This window comes from Mauremys reevesii, linkage group 6 (genome assembly GCF_016161935.1).
Source record: "Mauremys reevesii isolate NIE-2019 linkage group 6, ASM1616193v1, whole genome shotgun sequence".
Lineage (NCBI taxonomy): Eukaryota > Metazoa > Chordata > Testudines > Geoemydidae > Mauremys > Mauremys reevesii.
Window position 1 is genome coordinate 21,995,625 of NC_052628.1, and position 20,012 is coordinate 22,015,636.

At 41.7% G+C, this 20,012-nt stretch overlaps 1 protein-coding gene across 1 annotated transcript in view; it reads right to left on the reverse strand.

Annotated features, from left to right (window-relative positions):
- GOLPH3 (golgi phosphoprotein 3) overlaps positions 1-19,132 on the reverse strand; it is a 40,304-nt gene extending 21,172 nt beyond the window's left edge. The window contains exon 1 of the mRNA XM_039545406.1: positions 18,701-19,132. Within this exon, the coding sequence (XP_039401340.1) occupies positions 18,701-18,913 (213 nt within the window). The 5' untranslated portion in view covers positions 18,914-19,132. The remainder of the gene's footprint in view (positions 1-18,700) is intronic.
- Positions 19,133-20,012: the final 880 nt, after the last annotated feature.

Genomic DNA, 20,012 nt, shown 5'->3' on the forward strand with positions numbered 1-20,012 from the left:
ATATAAAATTTTAGAGCCTACAAGTCCACTCAGTCCTACTTCTTGCTCAGCCAATTGCTCAGCCAAACAAATTTGTTTACATTTGAAGGAGACAATGCTGCCCGCTTCTTGTTCACAATGTCACCTGAAAGTGAGAACAGGCGTTCAAAAAGCACCATTGTAGCCGGTGTTGCAAGATAGTTATGTGCCAGATGCACTAAAGATTCTTGTCCCTTCATGCCTCAACAACCATTCCAGAGGACATGCATCCATGCTGATGATGGGTTCTGCTTGATAACGATCCAAACCAGTGCAGACCAACGCATGTTCATTTTCATCATCTGAGTCAGGTGTCACCAGCAGAAGGCTGATTTTCTTTTTTGGTGGTTTGGGTTCTGTAGTTTCCGCAACGGAGTGCTGATCTTTTAAGACTTCTGAAAGCATGCTCCACACCCCATCCCTCCAGATTCTGGAAGGCACTTCAGATTCTTGAAGCTTGGGTCGAGTGCTGTAGCTATCTTTAGAAATCTCACACTAGTACCTTCTTTGCATTTGTCAAATATGCAGTGAAAGTCTTCTTAAAACAAACAACATGTGCTGGGTCACCATTTGAGACTGTTATAACATGAAATATATGGCAGAATGTGGGTATAATACAGAATCAGAGACATACAATTCTCTTCCAAATTTGTGAGTTCAGTCACAAATTTAATTAACATTTTAATGAGTGTCATCAGCATGGAAGCACGTCCTCTGGAATGGTGGCCAAAGCATGAGGGGACATCCGAATGCTTAGCAGATCTGGCACAAACAATGGCACCTTGCAATGCTGACTACAAAAGTACCATGCCAATCAATGTCTGTTCTCCCAATTATCTCCCATAAATGTAAACAAACTTGTTTCTCTTAGCTGCACAAAAAGTATGTCTGTGTGAACTTGTAGGCTCTAAAGTTTTACATTGTTCTATTTTTGAAAGCAGTTTTGTAACCCAAAAAAAATAAATCTACATTTGTAAGTTGCGCTTTCACGATAAAGAGACTGCACTACGGCACATGTATGAGGTAAATTGAAAAATACTATTTCTTTTATCTTTATTATGAATATTTGCACTGTAAAAATGATAATAAAAAGTGAGCATTGTACACTTTGTATTCTGTGTTGTAACTGAAATCAATATATTTGAAAATGTAGAAAAACATCCAAAATATTTAATAAATTTCAATTGGCATTCTATTGTTTAACAGTGCCATTAAAACTGCGATTAACTAAAAAAAAATCAACCACGATTAATCGCAACCGGCAGCCCTAGTTTAAATATGAATATATAGTACTATAGTAAATGAAATGATGAATTCACACTACCATGCCTCTTTTGCATAATGTTGATTGCTAATTTGGCTCCTGGACCAATGAGGTCTGAGTATCACTGATTTAGATGGTTCATCAATATGGATCAGCTGTTCAAATGATGTGCATGGCAAGTTCAGGCAAAATATTCCTCAAGGTGTTGTGCACTAGATACACCACTACCTCGGGCTTACTATTTTGGGATGATTATCCCTATCTTAGTAAATCTGAATTAATTTCCAAGTTGTACTATTCAAATTCCATAAGACAAAGGCAACTGCAATCTCTTGCTGATGCCTTTGAAGCAATAGTGAAAATTCTTTTGGAAGTATATACTGTATACGCAGAGTTACTATGCAGATCAAAGCACTATGCGCAATAATAAAAAATCATCATCTGTCATCCATTTGAAGCATACTGCAGAGGTTCGTCAGCTGACATACCGTGAATTCTTAAAAAGATCAAGACAGCCAACTTTCTGGGCAAGGTGTATTTCATAATGCACTTAATCATCATTATGAATAGAAGTCTCTAACTTTTCAAGTTGAGGATTTCTTGTTTGAAGTTTTGCAAAAAGTTAGGCAAAAACTCACAACAAAGATAGACAATTTTGGTCTTCATATTAAAAAAACATTTCTTAGGAATGTAAAATTTGAAGAAGCGAGCATTTCTGGATCTGTAGAAATAAAGCTGAAGAAAAATTCACTTCTACTGGTGCCTGCACTTTAGCTAGTCTAAGAATAATAAGGACTTAAATCTTCAAAACTAACTAGCATCAAGGGTCTTACGTTAGGATTAATAGTTTTAAAGGTATTGAAGAAATTTCATTTACACTTAGCTAAGGGGAAAATGATTGGTCAGGGGACGGAAACAAAGTGTCAGATTAGTTTAATTAAAGGAGCTTCTTACTTGTAGATGTACTATCAGATAAAAATACATTCCTATAGTTTGTGACAATTAACTATCCTTATGCACTATAGCACTGGCTGCATGATCACAGTCCATTATCTCTCCAGGAAGCCCTTCAGCAGAAATTGGAAATCCCAGTGTTTTCTGTGAGAATAGATTTCCTGTTATCGCTTTTGTTCTCAGAGCAGAAAATCCCTTCTGCACAATCAATTGTGCTGAGGACAAACACTATTTCTACAGTAATGAGGTTATTTTGTTTTAGTGGTTTTTTGCAAAGGGCAGAGGGGGTTAGGGAACAAGGATCTCCCCACTACCAATGACAGGAACCTGGCAGCATTGTTTTAACAATAAATTGTGTTTCCTTTAAATAATCTGCCTCTTTTGATAATGGAATTTGAATTTTTGAAAGCAAAAAAAAAAAAGTAGTAGTAAAAACACATCACTTCACGTCTCCATAAAATTGTGCTCAAATACCACAGTGATGGGCATATTAAACATTTAACTAGATAAATAGGACTTTTTCCATAGAGGTTTCTGCCTGACTCCTCACCCAAAAAAGTAAATGTTTTTTAGTCTGAACGTTCTCTTTACCACTAACTTCCCTTTGATCCAACAGCTCACTATGATTTTATAAAATTAAATCTAACCTATTCCTGCCAGCTATAACACAGAAGTGAATTAAATGGTTTGGGTTATTTACAGGCCAAAGTATATTTGTAAAGGGACGGTGCCAGCAGAAGGGGGTTTAGATGCAAAATCAGGATAACAGCATACACAAACTTTAACCATTACTATAATTTAGGTAGAGGTATTTTTCCATGTAACTGTAACTAAACTCAATATTACAGATCAAGAAGGGAAGAGACAAACTGCCACAAGAGCATAGAACATCATCATATTTCTTGCTTTTTTTGCAAATTTAAATACACTATCTAGGATACTGCACTTTGAATGATTTGACTGCAAAATTACTTACAGTCAAATCCATACATTTCCTGAAATAAGTTTTCTAGTTTTTTGAGATAAGGAACGCTTTGGCAGGTATCCCACTTAGGAACACCACAATACATGTCATCCTAGAGTGGAGAACTTTTACATTAAAAGCCTTGATGTAATAACTGCCTCCTTCAATGCTGATAAGAGGTTCTCTCTTTATGGAAAGCAATGAAAAACTTGTGTAGACTTTTTTCTTTTCTAAAGATTTATTCACATAATTTGTTAACTGGTGTTTCAAGATAATCCTTCAGCCTTTTCAAGCAAGTCCTTCCATTTGTTTTTAAGTGTACTTTATTTTATTCTTCCAGAGAGTAACTGTTTAAAAAGCTCTCAACATATGAATAAGGAAACATAAACATTACAAAAATAAGCACTCAGTCAATATGCTCTTGCTTTGTTTACAATCTTTCCAGTGGTAAACCTTTTATTATTAAAAACAACTAACATATGTGCCCATTTTTGTTTTGTAATGACTTGTACTACTTTAATTTAACAGTGAGGGCAATTTTACACATATTGTGCAACACCAATTAAATGGTATGGAAGTCACAGGGCTAAATACAGGCTTAGCAGAAGAGTGTATTTCTTGAAGCTCTGCAGAACTAAAGGCATTACAGAGTAACAAGCTACCTTTTAATACCATAGTTAACTAAAACACTTATCTGTATCTGGTACAATCAAACCGCTATTCTCTGATTTGCCAGGATACTAAAAAGACATAGCAATATTTATAAATATTGGTTTATAGCTGCCAATTTTTCATGTCTAATTATTGTATTAAAGTCATGATGTGTTCTAATCTACCTTTGGTATTGGATTCTTGATTCAATCTTTACCAAGAGAAACTCTCCTTGTACATATTTAACTTACATGAAACATAAAACAATGTAGCCGTCCATTTCTACAATTGGAAAAATGGCTTATTTTCAACATGTTATCTATCATTCCAGGTAGACAAGGCAAGTTTTAACACGTTAGTTGATTGAGGTAAACTTTAGGCAGGGGATGGGTTTACCTCAATGAAATACCACATGTTAAAACAACAACTGCCTTGTCTATACTACAGTGTTACCATGTATTGGGTGGAGTGTTAAATACACCTGTTTCTCCTATTGAAGACAAGGCATTAGTTACATACAAGTTGCCCCTTGTAAACTTTTGATTATTAAACCAGTATCTCAGCAGGATGCATTTTTGATTTTATAATCTTATGTCAGGTTTACATACTGACATGACAAACTTATTTTCTAGTGAAATATCTGCTGCAGGAGACTGAAACGTCAGTTTTAATTAAAAAAAATTACTTCCAAATGTAATTCATGTTTTATACACAGTGACAAGAGTTGGTGCCGAGATGTTAATCTCCAGGCTACTGACCAACTTGGCTAGAGCTTAAGTAGAGCACCAAGTTTTAAGAAGAGCACAAAATATAAAAGTTGGGCCTGGAGACATGATGTCTGGAAACTATTTTGCAAAAACCACGCATGCCTTTGAACTAACTATAGGTCCAGTATTTTTTTTTTTAAATCATGCTATTAAATTCATAGGTAGGTATCTAAATTGGTAGGACTTTCTTAAAGGTACAGAATGTTCAAAGGTTCCTGACTTCAGTGGGAGCTTGTAGGTGTTGAGCAGTTTTGAAAATTAGGTGACTTACACAGGGCTTGTCTACACAGTGCTGCAGCAGCACTGCTACAGCGCTTAGTGAAGACACTACCTATGCCAGTGTAGGTACTCCACCTCCCTTTGAGGCAGTAGCTATGTTGATGGGAGAAGCCTGTATGTAACCAGGGGTTAGGCTGCTACAACTGCATTGCTTAGGGGTGTAGATTTTCCACAGCTGAGTGACATAGTTATATCGACATAAGTCTGTAGTGTAGACTAAGCTACGGGCACCTAAATAAGAATTTTAGGCACCCGTTTTTAAATAATCTTGGCCATAGTATTTAGCTAAAATGCTATCAGTGAGTTGAGCTGTTGCTTGATGTTTGAGATGCCCTAGTGCAATGGTTCCCAAACTTTTGAGGGTTGCGCGCCCCCCCCCCTTACTTCTATCTGTGCCCTTTCCCCGCCGCCCGGGAAGGGAGCGCTTCCTCCAGGGGAGGAGGATGCGAACAGGAGTGAGGGGGCCGAGGCTGGAGCTGGGGCTGAGAGTGGGGCCGCAGCCAGGGGTCGAGACTGGGGGCAGGGGTGGAGCCACATCTGGAATGTGGTGAGGGCCAGCAGCTGCGCCCGCGGCCAGGGGCGGCCACACACTTTGGGGACCTCTGCACTAGTGGCTAACCAAATTCCTTGGTGCTGGCAGGTCCACTGTCAACAATGCAGTATTTGTCAAGATATCTAAACATTCTTAAAAAGTAGCTATAGAATATGGAAATCACAGGAGCAACCTGGTTAATTCTAATCACAAGCTGAATTTACAAGAGTTGGAACTTAGGGAAAATATCTTGTTTAAAAAAATTGATCTGGAAGTCACACAGAGATAACTATTGCACTTCACAATACCATTTTTAACAGTTATGCATAACAACAGGAAAAGTCTAATCAATTGAGATGAGCTATCATCAGCAGGAGGAAAAAAAACTTTTTGAAGTGATAGTGGGCCATCTTAATATACTATAAAAAGTGGGGTCTTTTTCCCCCTATGATTTTCTCATACAAATGCTGTCTGGTTTCCAAGAAGTATCTGTTAGATTCTGCTTTTACTCATCTTCCTAGATGGAGCTATTTCTGAACATGTTGCTAGGAAAAGCTTGATTTTTTTTCTTTTGCATCAAACAGCAGTTCAGACAGTCCATTCCAAAACCTAGACCTTTTGTGTATTAATTCATTGCACTGCAAATGGAAGGAGAGACCAGTTAAATGGATGCACAATACTCTCACCACATAACAGAAAAACAGCACCACCGATGGATATGTTTAGAAAAGCTTTAATGAGAAACCGTTCAAAAACAAGAACTCAAAATTCATTATGTTGCAACCTGCTATGAATAAATACTGTAACCTGAGAAAGCAAGAAGCATATTAAGATGGCCCACTATCACTTCAAAAAGTTTTTTTTCCTCCTGCTGATGATAGCCCATCTCAATTGATTAGACTTTTCCTGTTGTTATGCATACTTCCACCTTTTCATGTTCTCTGTATGTATAAATATCTCCTGTCTGGTAATGGTAATAATTGGAGATATACCAATCTCCTAGAACTGGAAGGGACCTTGAAAGGTCATCTAGTCCAGCCCCCTGCCTTCACTAGCAGGACCAATTTTTGCCCCAGATCCCTAAGTGGCCTCCTCAAGGATTGAACTCACAACCCTGGGTTTAGCAGGCCAATGCTCAAACCACTGAGCTATCCCTCTCCGCTAAGGGGGAGTCTGTGTGTTCCATTCTATGCATCCGAAGAAGTGAGCTGTAGCTCACGAAAGCTCATACTAAAATCAATTTGTTAGTCTTTAAGGTGCGACAAGTACTCCTGTTATTTTTACGGATACAGACTAACACGGCTGTTACTCTGAAATTTGTGAAAGAGGTCACTAGTAAAAAAAAGTTTGAGAATCACTGTGCTAGAGAGACTATTCTGCCCCAGCTCCGAGAGTCTTGTCTTGAGTAACTTAAACTGTACTGGCACTGTGCAATGCAGTTGTCTCAGTGGGTCACAGAAATTGTCTCAGAGGTAATTAAGTACCAACCCATTAACAGACCTGCAGATTGGGACCAGGACATCAAACTTGTATTGGAAATTAATGGAGAGTCTTGAAATCCTTGGATCGCATGTGCAATCCTTCATGTCACCCTTTGTTGCTTAGGAGACTTGCCACTCAGCTGCATCAGCTGCAGCTTCTATCTTGTGGTTATGCTCATCCCCAGGTAGTCAGTTTCAACAGTCTAACCTGCTGGTGACAAAAACTAGCATTACAATGTGTTACGTCCTCATCTAACATGAAACAGCATGTTCTGGTCAGCTAAAGGTGGAAAACATACATTATTTGCTATAAACAGCTGTCTGTAGCAAAAGAAGTCCAGTTTTACCCTGAGGCTTCAAACCATTTTGATGTTCATAGTCTGCATTCTATCAGTGTATTGATGAAGGTTTATTAAAAGTGTGTTCCCATTTCTTCCATCATTTCTGGTTTTTCCTCACTCATTTTTTCCACCCATTAGACACACAGAATCATAGGACTTGAAGGGACCTCGAGAGGTCATCTAGTCCAGTCCCCTGCACTTAAAGCAGGACTAAGTATTGTCTATACCATCTCTGACAGGTGTTTGTCCAACCTGCTCTTAAAAATCCCTTATGATGGAGATTCCAGAACCTCCCTAGGCAATTTATTCCAGTGCTTAACCACTCTGACAGTTAAGAAGTTTTTCCTAATGTCCAACCTAAACCGCCCTTGCTGCAATTTAAGCCCGTTGCTTCTTGTCCTATCCTCAGAGGCTGAGAAGAACAAGTTTTCTCCCTCATCCTTGTAACAACCTTTTATGTACTTGAAAAATGTTATGTCCCCTCTCATTCTTCTCTTCTCCAGACTAAACAAACCCATTTTTTTTTCAATCTTCCCTCATAGGTCATGTTTTCTAGACCTTTAATCATTTTTGTTGCTCTTCTCTGGATTTTCTCCAATTTGTCCACATCTTTCTTGAAATGTGGCACCCAGAACTGGACACAATACTCCAGTTGAAGCCTAATCAGCGCGGAGTAGAGCGGAAAAATTACTTCTCATGTCTTGCTTACAATACTCCTGCTAATACATCCCAGAATTAGGTTTGCTTTTTTTTGCAACATTACACTGTTGACTCATATTTAGCTTGTGATCCACTATGACCCCCAGATCTCTTTCCACAAAACATCCCACCTCTTTGTTTCCCCCTCTTTCCTAGATGGGCAGATGAGAACTTTTGTCCTTACTAGGAGGTAAGGGAACATCCTCCTCCAATCTTTCCCAGAACAATAGCTTCTAGTGCTGGAAGGTATTACTTTCTTATTAATGCAAATATTTAGCTGTGCTATAAACTAAACAATTTTCATTTGTAACAGATCCTTCAATTAAAGGCAACAGGTCTGCAGAAACAACTTAATTCTGCAGCTTCTCAGAAATAATCCTCAGGGCCAGACTGCAGGACATGAATGGCTCAAACACGAAATTTGCGTGTCAGAGTAAGTTTTTGTCCATCTCTCCACCCCTCCCCAAATACCCCACTATCTTAACTGTGGGATGTTCACAGCAGAAAAATCCATTTCTTGGAAGAAGGAAGGATTAAAACAGTAACTGTTTACAATAAGCAGTGTCACAATAAACAACAAATTACTGAGGCACCAGCTTCTAACAAGCTCTCTTTGTGATTCAATGGAAATTTATTTCCAACATGTCACAAGCCAATATTTCCGTTAAGAAAAACATTAAGAGTGCAAAAGTAAAGGGAAACAGACTTCTGAGAAGTTCTACTAGTGATTACTTTCTTTTTTAAGGAAACAAACAACCTCCTTCTTCATCCAAGCCAGGACAGATCTTAATAAGGATGATGGATTTGAGACAATCTGGTGAATCTGTTTGTACAACTTACATATAAAGAGACCCCAGCATAAAACAGAATTTGTATTGGTTTCAGACTGCAGACTCTATTTTGGATATTGGGCTTTCTTATCTTCTCTGCTGTCATGTTACCTCCACATTAAACTGGAATTCCAAAGGCTGGGGGCAAAGGTCTAATCTTAGAAGGTCACTGACTTAACTGCTCTCCCAACGAACTGGAATCACCCTAAAATAGGCTGGCTCCCACCTAAATGAACTGGTTTATTCCGAGAGAGGTTGACTAGCAATAAAGTCACTTGGTAAGGGTCTAGGATTATCTGATGACGTTGATCCAGTAACCTCAGTAACCTGACTGAGGGACCGAGTGGTTATAAAAGGACTTGGAGAGGGGAGGATGGAGAGCACCACATAGGAAGTTTTGGGCAAGAGGCGGGAAGAAAATGGCCAACGTCAGAAAAGGTGAGCTGGATGGAGAAGACTCCATGTTTCAGAACACAAGCCATGCATTGCAGGTGGAGGACTCTCAACAGACCCAAAGGATCCTGACCCCAGCCCTAAGAATGCTCAGGAATGGTCAGGAAACTGAGGCAGGGAAACGTATGTCAGGTTTATTATTTTTGTATAGACCTGTGTATTTCTCATGCAATTAAGCGCAATGGTTTTAGAATCTTGTGCAAAGTGTCTCTGCATTTTATGTATTACACCTACAACATATCCCTTGAAATAAACTGTGGAACCAGATCACCACATGGCTGGAGTTCTGAGAGAGAATGTGTTTAGGCTACAGGGGGAATTTAAGGAGTCAACACTAATTCTAGGGTCTAACAGTTGGACCGCATACATGGGTGCGACTCAGAGGAGACCCCAAGACAGGCTCTGTTCAGACTCTGGAGGCTTAAAACACATGGGATTCAGCACCTGTATGCTCTCACAACAATCTGATGAGTTACCAGAAGGGAATGCTAAACTGGAACCATGATAGCATTGCTGGTATAAAAGGATATTTAAAGCTGCATTGTAACTGCACCTTCCAATAGGCTATCTTCATATTCATGGGTTCTGAAGGTAAAAACTTGCCTACCAATTGAATGGCTGTCTTAGACTCAGGAAGTGGCTGCTACCTTACATAACCCTTGTGCTTTGGCAGCAAGTACAATCTGTGGGAGTCCTCAGCCTCAAAATTCATCACATCTTCAAATGCTACATGGAGGAAGATGCACTACTCAGACTTAAGGAGAAAGCATTCAGTTTTAGGCGGTTCTCTCTGTCAGCTCCCACTTGTTCAGTCTGGATCCCCAGGGTAACAATCACCTTCTTTAACAAGAGGTGAGGAGGGGTAAAAATGAGTCTCATCTTCCCCGATCCCACTGGGAAAATTCCATTTCTTCTAGTTGAACTAGACAAAAACAATTTGTTTGGCCTTTTCTTGCTTTTGAATGTCTTTGATTTGTGTTTCTTATTACAAAAAAGTCAGTTTTTTCTTTGACCTTTTTCTGGCTTGTAAAGGTTCATCTCGAAGTCAAAACCAAGCACAGGGTTATCGTCTCTTCAAGTCCTGAATTCTCTAGTGAGTTTTGGAGAGAAGGAGTAAGACTCACACAGTATGTGTCGTTTTAGTTCTATTTCTCTGAGAACATTTGAGGACTACAAAATTGGATCCTTCAAGCATCCATTTGCTGAGAATCAGGTCTGAACCCACCAGACAGGGATAGGAGGAGCACGTAGGGATGTAAATATCAGTTAAAAATGTTAAAATTATATCAGTTAACTGAAGTCGCTCCGGCAGCGGGGTGGCACGGGGCAGCAGGGGCTGGGGTCACGCCGCCCGGCATGGCCACTCCAGCCCGCTTGGCCCAGGGTGTCCGGCACAATCGGGGTCCCCTGTGGCCTGGCAGGGGCTGGAGTACCTGCTGGCCCAGCCCGGTGTGGCAGGGGCTGGGGTACCCGCTGCCCCAGCACAGCCGGGGTGGGGTGCTCCAGCCAGCCTGGCATGCCAACAGTGGGGATTACCAGTTAAGGGCCGTTTAACCTTTTACATCCCTACAAGCAGGGTTTCCCCATGGGGAAGGATGGGTCCCCAAGTTAGGGGGGGAGGGGGGACACGCACAGGTGGAGAAGGAAAGGCATGTGGATAACATAGGTTACTGGTTTCTCCAGAGAGACAATGCTTTGCCGGAATCCACTCAGACATCTTGGTGCTGTCACCGTGCACACACTAACTGGGAACTGAGGTGATAAGATCTTCCCCAGAGTCTGGACTCTTTTGCAGCTGCGGATCCTTTGTGACAGGCTGAGCAACCATTTCTGAGTCTTCTCCTTCTTTGCCACATTGGTCCAGGTGGAAGACAAAAGATAGGAAAATGCTTCAGTAAAACCTTGAGCTCAAAGCTCAAGAAGAATAGATTTGCTGGTTCCCTTAAAAAATTAAATTAGCTTTGTCACCAGAGGTCTGTAGCCCATAGTTTGTGCTGCTCTGAAGACAAAGAAATCTGGGAGAGGCTTAAAGGGGCAGCCTCATAACTCTGCCAAGTCAAAGAGATCCAGTCTGCCTTCAGATGCCTTTGAAAAAAAAGAGTAGAAATATTCACAGTTAAGATGGTGGGATATGGAGGGGACAGAGTACAACTGAGTCCACTGAACTCATGTTTAAAATACACAGTAAAATAATTCTTACTCACCCCAGCACTAAGTGCGTAACATAGAATCACGAACACTGGCTGGTATATAAAGACCACCTCAGTTCACAGCTAAGTTGTCTACATAGCTAACTATCGTAGCTCCTGAATTGCACCTAAGGAGGTTGTGACATTGGTTGAAAAGCAAGTGTATAGTACATGGCCGATGACAAAGGTACTAAAAGAAATACCCGAGAGAGAGAAGAAACATGCAAAAAGCCTACCAGCCTGATTTGCAAAAGTGGTGAGTACCCACAAATGCCACTAAAGCCCATGGAAGCAGCAGATGTTTAACACCTCGGGGGCTGGGGGAGAAACAGATTACCAGATACTCATTTTATAATGTTAATTGTTCATTTTAAGTACTGAAAAAGATTCTAGATGCTACATATGTGAACATACGTTTGTAGGGAAAAACTGATATGATATTATCCAAGATATTTTACATATTAATAAAATAAAAGCATTTATTAATCAATATGCATAAGAGGCATAGGAGAAGGAAAAATGAATTAAGGTTGAAAAAGTATACCCAATACCTATTTCCCCAAGGACTAGGCCTATTAATATGGGTGAAAAATACCTACATCCAGGATCATGCTTTCTGCAATTTCAAGGAACAGAATCCCTGTACATATAGTACACAATAAAGGGTGCACATGAAGCACTGCCAGTTTTTGTTTTCGAATACCTGACTGTGCTACCTTTAAAAAAAACGTTAAGATTTTTGTATGGAATTGGGGAAAAAAAAGGGGGGGGCGACTTGTGAGGTTAGCCATTAAATGCCTAGTTAAAAGACAATGTTAAATGATTAACTGTCAAGAGTCAAAATGAATGTAGAATTTTAGTACCAGACTGTGATCAAGTTTCTCTTTGTAGACCTCTGTCCAACGCAGGTGAGTTACTAGAGAGCAGATGCATCTCAGCTAGCCTGTGTGTGTCAGCACTGTGAAACCCACTTACAGGCTGAAGCCCTACACAGCTAAAATTTGGGTAAGAGTTAAAATATAATGCAAAAGCTATGTTCTACTTTCTGTAGGACAATTTTCTGTTTTGAAGTTTTCAAAAGCATGCTCTCCTCTACAGAAGTTTTCCCAGCCAGCATCTGTAATGATCTGTGAGATTTCAGTACCTGGTAAAATGACGTAACATTACTTTTCTTCTGTAAGTTAACAGTCCAGTCTCCAGCTCACAAAGAGTCAAGAAAACTAAAAATATCTACTGATGCCCAAGCTACACAAACTCCTGATTAAACTTCTGTGTGTGTGTGTGTGTGCGCGCGCGCGCCAAGAAAAGTTCACAGTTATAGCCTACAGCAAAATTATTATATTGGTCTAAATTGCAATAGATAATAGCATGTTGTGAGCATACTATACAATTTATACGAGTTTTATTTTACCACAGAATCAGTTAAAATATTTGATCTGTATTTAGTGTAGCAATTAGCTACACTATGGAAATAAAACAGAAGACCCACTGAGGCTTGTTTCATGATTCATCATGCTTCTCCAAATAGATTAGTTGTGGCACATCTGTAAAGAGTGTGAGAGCAGCTGTCTATATTGCTATGATTGAAAAGGTTTTCATTTCTTACAAAGAGGACTCAAAGAACACAAGTAGATGTTACAAAAAGCAGCCAACTCCCAACCTTGCAGTTGTCAAGGGGACTGATGCCAGAGCTAGACACTGTATAAAAGATGAACAAGGGCTGTTAAGAGCAGTTTGTACCGCTCTTTTAAATTACACTTAAAAAAAAAACAAAAAAACATTCCTATCCTCCCAATATTTATTGCTCCATCTTCCTTAAGCACTTCAGTAAGTCCATCAAAGAGTAACCCTCTTTCACTGTTCCTTTTATAAGTACCATCTTATAACATAATACAGTAAAACAATAGGCCATTCGTCATCCTCCTACTTCAAAAAAATAAGTACCCTTGCGTCACAGAAGTTTGTACCGTATTAGAATGCCAAAAACTCTCTAAGTGAATTCCAGTAGATCCTGTATTTAAAGATTAGGCCCAAAAATTGAAAGAAAAGCCAGAGAACAAGAATTAATAGGACATAAGTAGGAAATTGGACTGTCAAGAATTGTGCAATATTCCTAAGGTTGTTACAGTTAATTTGGTCCACCACCGTTTATCAGTTTGTACATTCATGCCAAACACATAGCTACTTTTAAAACAATAATGCTGTTAATTAAAAATGTATCACTGCTTTCAATCACAGCAAAGAAAACCTTGGACTTATAAAATTAGACACAAATCATTCATTAAGCACTTACGAAGCAAAAAACAGTAAAAATGTAAAACAGTAAAAATGGACCATCAAATTGAAGCACTCTGGAATATGTTTCTCCTTTAGTCAACAGCTTTAAAAGGTTTGCATGAACTGGACTTCATTTTTAGTGCTTAACTTCTGAAGGGTTTCCAGAGGAATTGCAGAACTTCCTGAAGATGTGATGATCCCTGAAGAATCCTAGTTATGCACTGTGTTCCAATATGTTACCTATTCCCCCAAGGACACCACATCTGCCAGTTAACATTAGTCTCTGTTGTCCCAGTAGCATGTCAAGCTGCTATTAATTGAAATATCTGATTGAGCTTTAGAACATTTCAGCCTCCAAGATTGTTCAAGCTACCCAACAACTCCAGATATCTTTAGATACATCACTGTTTCATAATATACACTTTAAAGAGATTGTGTTTACTGAACACACACCATTCCTGGAAGCTTAAATGTACCAATAATGGAAAAACTACTCAGCAGCAATGTAGCATTACTGTAGTAATTTAAAAATATGATCCTGAACATTCTGTGTATGCTACAGACCCACAAACACACAAAAATGATCATAAACATACGTAACTCCTTTGGCCATCATTTTGCCAATTCTTTTGTCTTTTATACAAAAGGCACATTACCCGTCTCTCTGTCTCTCCAAAATCCATCGTTCTTTTTGTATACTATTCCAATTATTTGTTACATGGTGTAATAGTTGGATTTTTACCTAAAACGTCACACTTAAGTGCGTCACTCAAAGAGTACACTTCTATAGAAAATTGCTTGCACGCAGGAAGTTAATAAATTTAAACCTTTGTAAGTCAGCATTTTGCCTATAGGCTCAAGATGTATTTACATCAGGGTCCTCAGTATCTATATTATTTATAATACAGTATGCATCAGAATGTTTAACATGAAACATGTATGTGTGCATATATACTTTTTTTTTAACACTAAATTATTTCTTTTGTATTTTACCTTACTATTAAAATACAGGAACGGTTATGTGCATTTTGGAAAAAAAATAAAGAGGAATAATCAACGGGAAAAAAATAATATGAACTCAAAATGTACAAACAATATCATAAAAGCAGCAAAGAATCCTGTGGCACCTTATAGACTAACAGACGTTTTGCAGCATGAGCTTTCGTGGGTGAATACCCACTTCTTCGGATGCAAAAATTTATTTGAGCATAAGCTTTCGTGGATGCATGGAATGGAACATATAGTGAGGAGATATATATACACACATACAGAGAGCATGAAAAGGTGGGAGTTGTCTTACCAACTCTGAGAGGCCAATTAAGTAAGAGAAAAAAAAATACTTTTGAAGTGATAATCAAGATAGCCCAGTACAGACAGTTTGATAAGAAGTGTGAGAATACTTACATGGGGAGATAGATTCAATGTTTGTAATGGCTCAGACTGGGAATGGTTGGTAAGACAACTCCCAACTTTTCATGCTCTCTGTATTTGTGTATATATCTCCTCACTATATGTTCCATTCCATGCATCCGAAGAAGTGGGCTGTAGCCCACGAAAGCTTATGCTCAAATAAATGTGTTAGTCTCTAAGGTGCCACAAGTACTCCTGTTCTTTTTGCAGATACAGACTAACATAGCTGCTACTCTGAAACAAGTACAGAGTGATTACGCTCAGCAGGCATACTCTGCGAGTTTTGCTATGTTTTAATTAAAATAGTGCACCTCTTGTGATCCACATAAAAACCTACAATACATTGAACATATTTAGCTATATAAAATTCCTAGAGCTACATTGCTGTTTGAATCTTTTCCAAAAAGGTTGTTAAAAAGGAAAGTCTCACCACACACTTCAATTACAAATTGCATCCATTTCAACAGGGCTCCTTCTGTACACAGTTTAGGTGATGTTAGATTATATTAAATTATATTGATAGAATATTAATACATCTGTCTAGACTCTTTCCACCACTCCCTCAAGTTTTCCAAGAAACTCTGAGAAAGACCCACACAAACAACAGGGGAAACAAACCATACAGTAAGAAACAGTTAAACTGACTATACATAAAGTGCTGTCAAATACACGAAGTAGACTTGTTGGAAAAAAGTGAGAAAACTATTTTTGTTTACTAATGTTAAGTATTACTTGTAGCAATGGAAGATAAAATATTTTCAAAGATACGTGATTTTAAATTGACAGATTTTAAGTTGAAGACACAAAGCTCTACAGAAGAGCTAAGTAGATAGGACAGACATACACAAAGCATATAACCCCATGATACATTTATCACAAACCTCAATAACTGCATAATACTGTAGCCCTTGTCCACATGTCCTCTACCTAACCCCAGTGGATGACCTCATGTCTTTATATTTTCTCTCAACCATAAGCTCTCTGGGACAGGTATATTTCTTTTGTCTGTAAAGTACCATGTATTTAATGTTTCTCCATAGACACAGATATTCAAGTATAATCTACAGAAGATTCCTTACTGCAGAAAGAACCCTTAGATTCTTTTGCGGCATGTGCAGTTATTAAAGAGACAGAACAAATCATCCAACTATAACAATCTGATACATAACTTGTACAAAGAGAATTTTGAGGCCCAATATCAAGAATTTGAAATCTGGAAGCACCCAGAATGTGTTAAGTGCTATATATACATACATACATACATACACACACACACACACTCTCTCTCTCGTAAAAAGAGCTTACGGTCTAAGGCCCTGATCCCGCAAAGACTTTAAGCACATGCTTAACCTTACTTCCATGTGTCAGTGTGGAGGCCTCATGACTTTATTGGGACTCAACACAAATGCAAAGGTCCACCCAAGCAGATCCAATTACAAGAACATGGCCTAAAACAGTGGTTCTTAACCTTTACGCAGCCTGCACCCCTTTGGTTCTCAAAATATATTCCCACACCCCTTATTAAAAATCATTGAAGTAGGTCAGTTCTTTAAACCTAGATATATTTTTGTTTGTATATTACAGTAATCGTTAAAAATGTATAATGTTAATAAATACATAGGTTTGATGAAACAAAGTAGTTGTACTTACATACCTGCGCTTAATTTGTGTTCTCGATGATTTACTTTCTAAAAAAAAAATCTGGCATGTCTCACCCCCCCCCAGAAAGGCCATCTCGCACCCCCAGGAGGTGCGTGCACCCCCGGCTAAGAACCACTGGCCTGAGATAACAAGTATCACACAAGAGATCTGAAATAGGGATGTAATAAAAGGTATACAATTTTAATATACATGTTTAATAAAAAAAAGTGTCAGTTATACCAGCTGCTTCTCAACCTAGCCATTATTAGTTGGCTAATTAATTTTAGGTATCATGCAATAAAAGTCATCCAAAACAGAATGCTAGCAGTCCCATCTCACATCAGACCTTACTAATGAACATACACAATCTGAAGGTACCTCCTTCCTCCCACTGCCTGCATTTGCTAGTTGGCCTGAAAAGCAGAGCAGATCTCTAAGTTTACAGGTGACATCAAAACTGAATGGAAGACCAGTTAGTATATAACACATACCAAACTAATCAGTCCCCTTCTGTTGGATTGTTCCTACAGGATTAGTTTTCTTTATCCCTATTAAACCCTCTTCCCCCTCACCCAAAAAAAGAGATGTTGATAGAGATGAACCAGCCCCTTCTATAATCATGTCACAAAGACAACTAAAAATACAATAAATTTCAAATGATAAATTCAAGAAAAAATATGAAATTGTTTACCATCACGATTTAACCCACTTCTAGTGTCTGAAACCCATTTTTGTCAGAAACAAACTTATCTCCCAGCATTTTAAAGAGGTACAAATAAAATACTGACATACACTAGACTAGAACTGCTTATTGCAAATAATTTTTTTTAAAGCAAAATATTTTACACACACAGACATCTGCACCTCCAATTTGGCAATCCAATTAGTTTAGCAACCCCCAAAGCCCAGTATTATTGTGTACAACCAAATACATGGAACTGAGCCAGTCTCCCATATACCAAAGCCCCAAATGAACTGTGGAAAAGTGGGTAAAATATTACAGCTCTGGGCTGGTACCCCAATTTCACCCCCAATAGTCTCTGGAGTTCCTGACACTCACCTTCAAGGTCACTGCCTTTATCCCCAAACCCAGAGTCACTATCCTGCCTAAAATGCCGCTACATGCACCCAAACCTCCTCCTCTCCAGAATCATTACTTCTCTCAAATTCACTGCACCAAAGCTATCCTCCAAAGGCACCCCAGCCCAATACCACCACCAGGCCCTGAGCTACTGTGCCAGATCCCAGTCCTCCCTCCCCCGACAAGGTCCTGGGCTCCCCACCCCAGCCAAGCCATGGGCTCCACCCTCAATTCCCAGGCTCCTACCCCACCTCCAGTCCCTTGTGCCCCCCCACCAGCTCCTCCTCCCCCAAGTCCCAGCCCCCCTCACCAAGTGCTTACCTCCTCAGAGATCCCAGCCCCCTCCCCCCCCGCCAGGTCCTTATCTCACCCTCCCATCAGTTCCTTGGCCCCCCACCTCAGCACACCCATCCGTCAAGTCCTTGGCCCACCCCATATCTCAGCCCCCCCAAGTCCTTGTCCCCCAGCCCTGATGGCCCCCCCCGGGTCCTTGGCTTCCCCTAGATCCCACCCCACCCCTCAGGTCCTTGGCCCACCCCATATCTCAGCCCCCACCCCTCAGGTCCTTGGCCCACCCCATATCTCAGCCCCCAAGTCCTTGTCCCCAACCCTGATGCCCCCGGGTCCTTGGCTTCCCCTAGATCCCAGCCCCCACCCCTCAGGTCCTTGGCCCACCCCATATCTCAGCCCCCAAAGTCCTTGTCCCCATCCCCGATGTCGCCCCGCCAGGTCCTTCGCTTCCCCTAGATCCCAGCCTCCCCGCGCCGCTATCCCTCAGGTCCTTGCCCCATCCTCAGCTCGGCCTCCCCGATGTCCCTGCCCCACGCCCTCACCAGACCCCGCCGCCCCCGGGCCTTGCCCTCCCGCACCTCTCGGTCCTTGAGGCCCAGCAGCAGCACCTCCTCCATCAGGGTGAGGCGGGTTTCCTTGGAGTCGCCCTTCTCGTCGTCGCCCTGCTCGTCCCGGCGGCCCTCCTCCTCCGGGCCGCCCCCGGCCACCCGCTCCTTGTCGGCGGCGGCGCTGCGGGAGGCCTCGGTGCGGCGCTGCACCAGGCCCGAGCTGCGCTGGGTCAGGGAAGTCATGGCTCCGGCCGGCGGCGCGGGGAGGGGGCGAGCGCGCGGGACGGGGCCGCGCCGGGGACACGGGCTCTCGCTAGCCGCGCCGGGGCTGCGGCCGGCCGGGGACGCATGGGGAGGGCTCGGCCGCGGGGCGGAGGGGCCGGCTCCCCTACGGCAGGAGCAGCCGAGGAGGCGGCGGACTGGACGCGGCTTCTCCTCCAATATGGCGGCGCTGGCTGATGTCAGCGGAGGATGTGGCAGTCCGGGCAGGGGAGGGCACCGGAAAGAGCCGCGGCCGGGGAGGGACCCTGCGAGGCGGCTCGGGGCGCGGGATTCCCAGGGAGAGACGGGGGCGGGGTCCTCACAGGGAAAGGAGAGGGGGCAGTTGGGGGGGGGGCAGGGATCCCTCACAGGGAGAGGAGAAGGGCGCAGTTGGGGGATCCCCAGGGAGAGAAATGGTGGGGGGGGGGCTGAGTGATGGGGTGGGCCAAGGACCTGAGGAGTGGGGTGGGATCTAGGGGGTAGCCAAGGACCCGGGGGGGGGGCTAAGATCTGGTGGGGGGCGTGGGGCAGGGTAATCGGGGATGGGGGACAAGGAACTTGAGGGGGAGGCTGGTGGAGGGCAGGGTCATCGGGGATAGGGGACAAGGACCTTGGGGGGGCATATGGGGGGCAGGGAGGAGAGGAGAAGGGGTAGTTGCAGCGTGGGGGGCTCCTCTCAGGGAGAGAAAAGAGAGCACTTGGAGTTTGGGGTCCCCTCAGGGAGAGAAAGGGGGCCCGTGGTTGCAGGGATCCCCCTCACAGAGGGAAAAGGGGCCCCCTCGGGGTGCAGGAATCCCTTTCACAGAGGAAGAAGGAGGAGCTTGAGAAGGGGTGAGGATTCCTGTCTGGGAAATTATTGGGCAAATAGGTGGGTTTTAATTTGCTGAACAAATTAAGCTTGAGGGTTTGGTTTTACTAAACCAGAACTGGAAGTGGTTTGGATCTGGGATTCCTTTTATCCCGATTAATAAAGTCTGCATGCTGCTGAGGATAACTGGCTTCAACTTTGAATCATCTCTGATTGTTATTGATAATGTGAGTGAAAGTTGGCAGGTGTTGGGTTAGTGCAGAGGGAAGATAG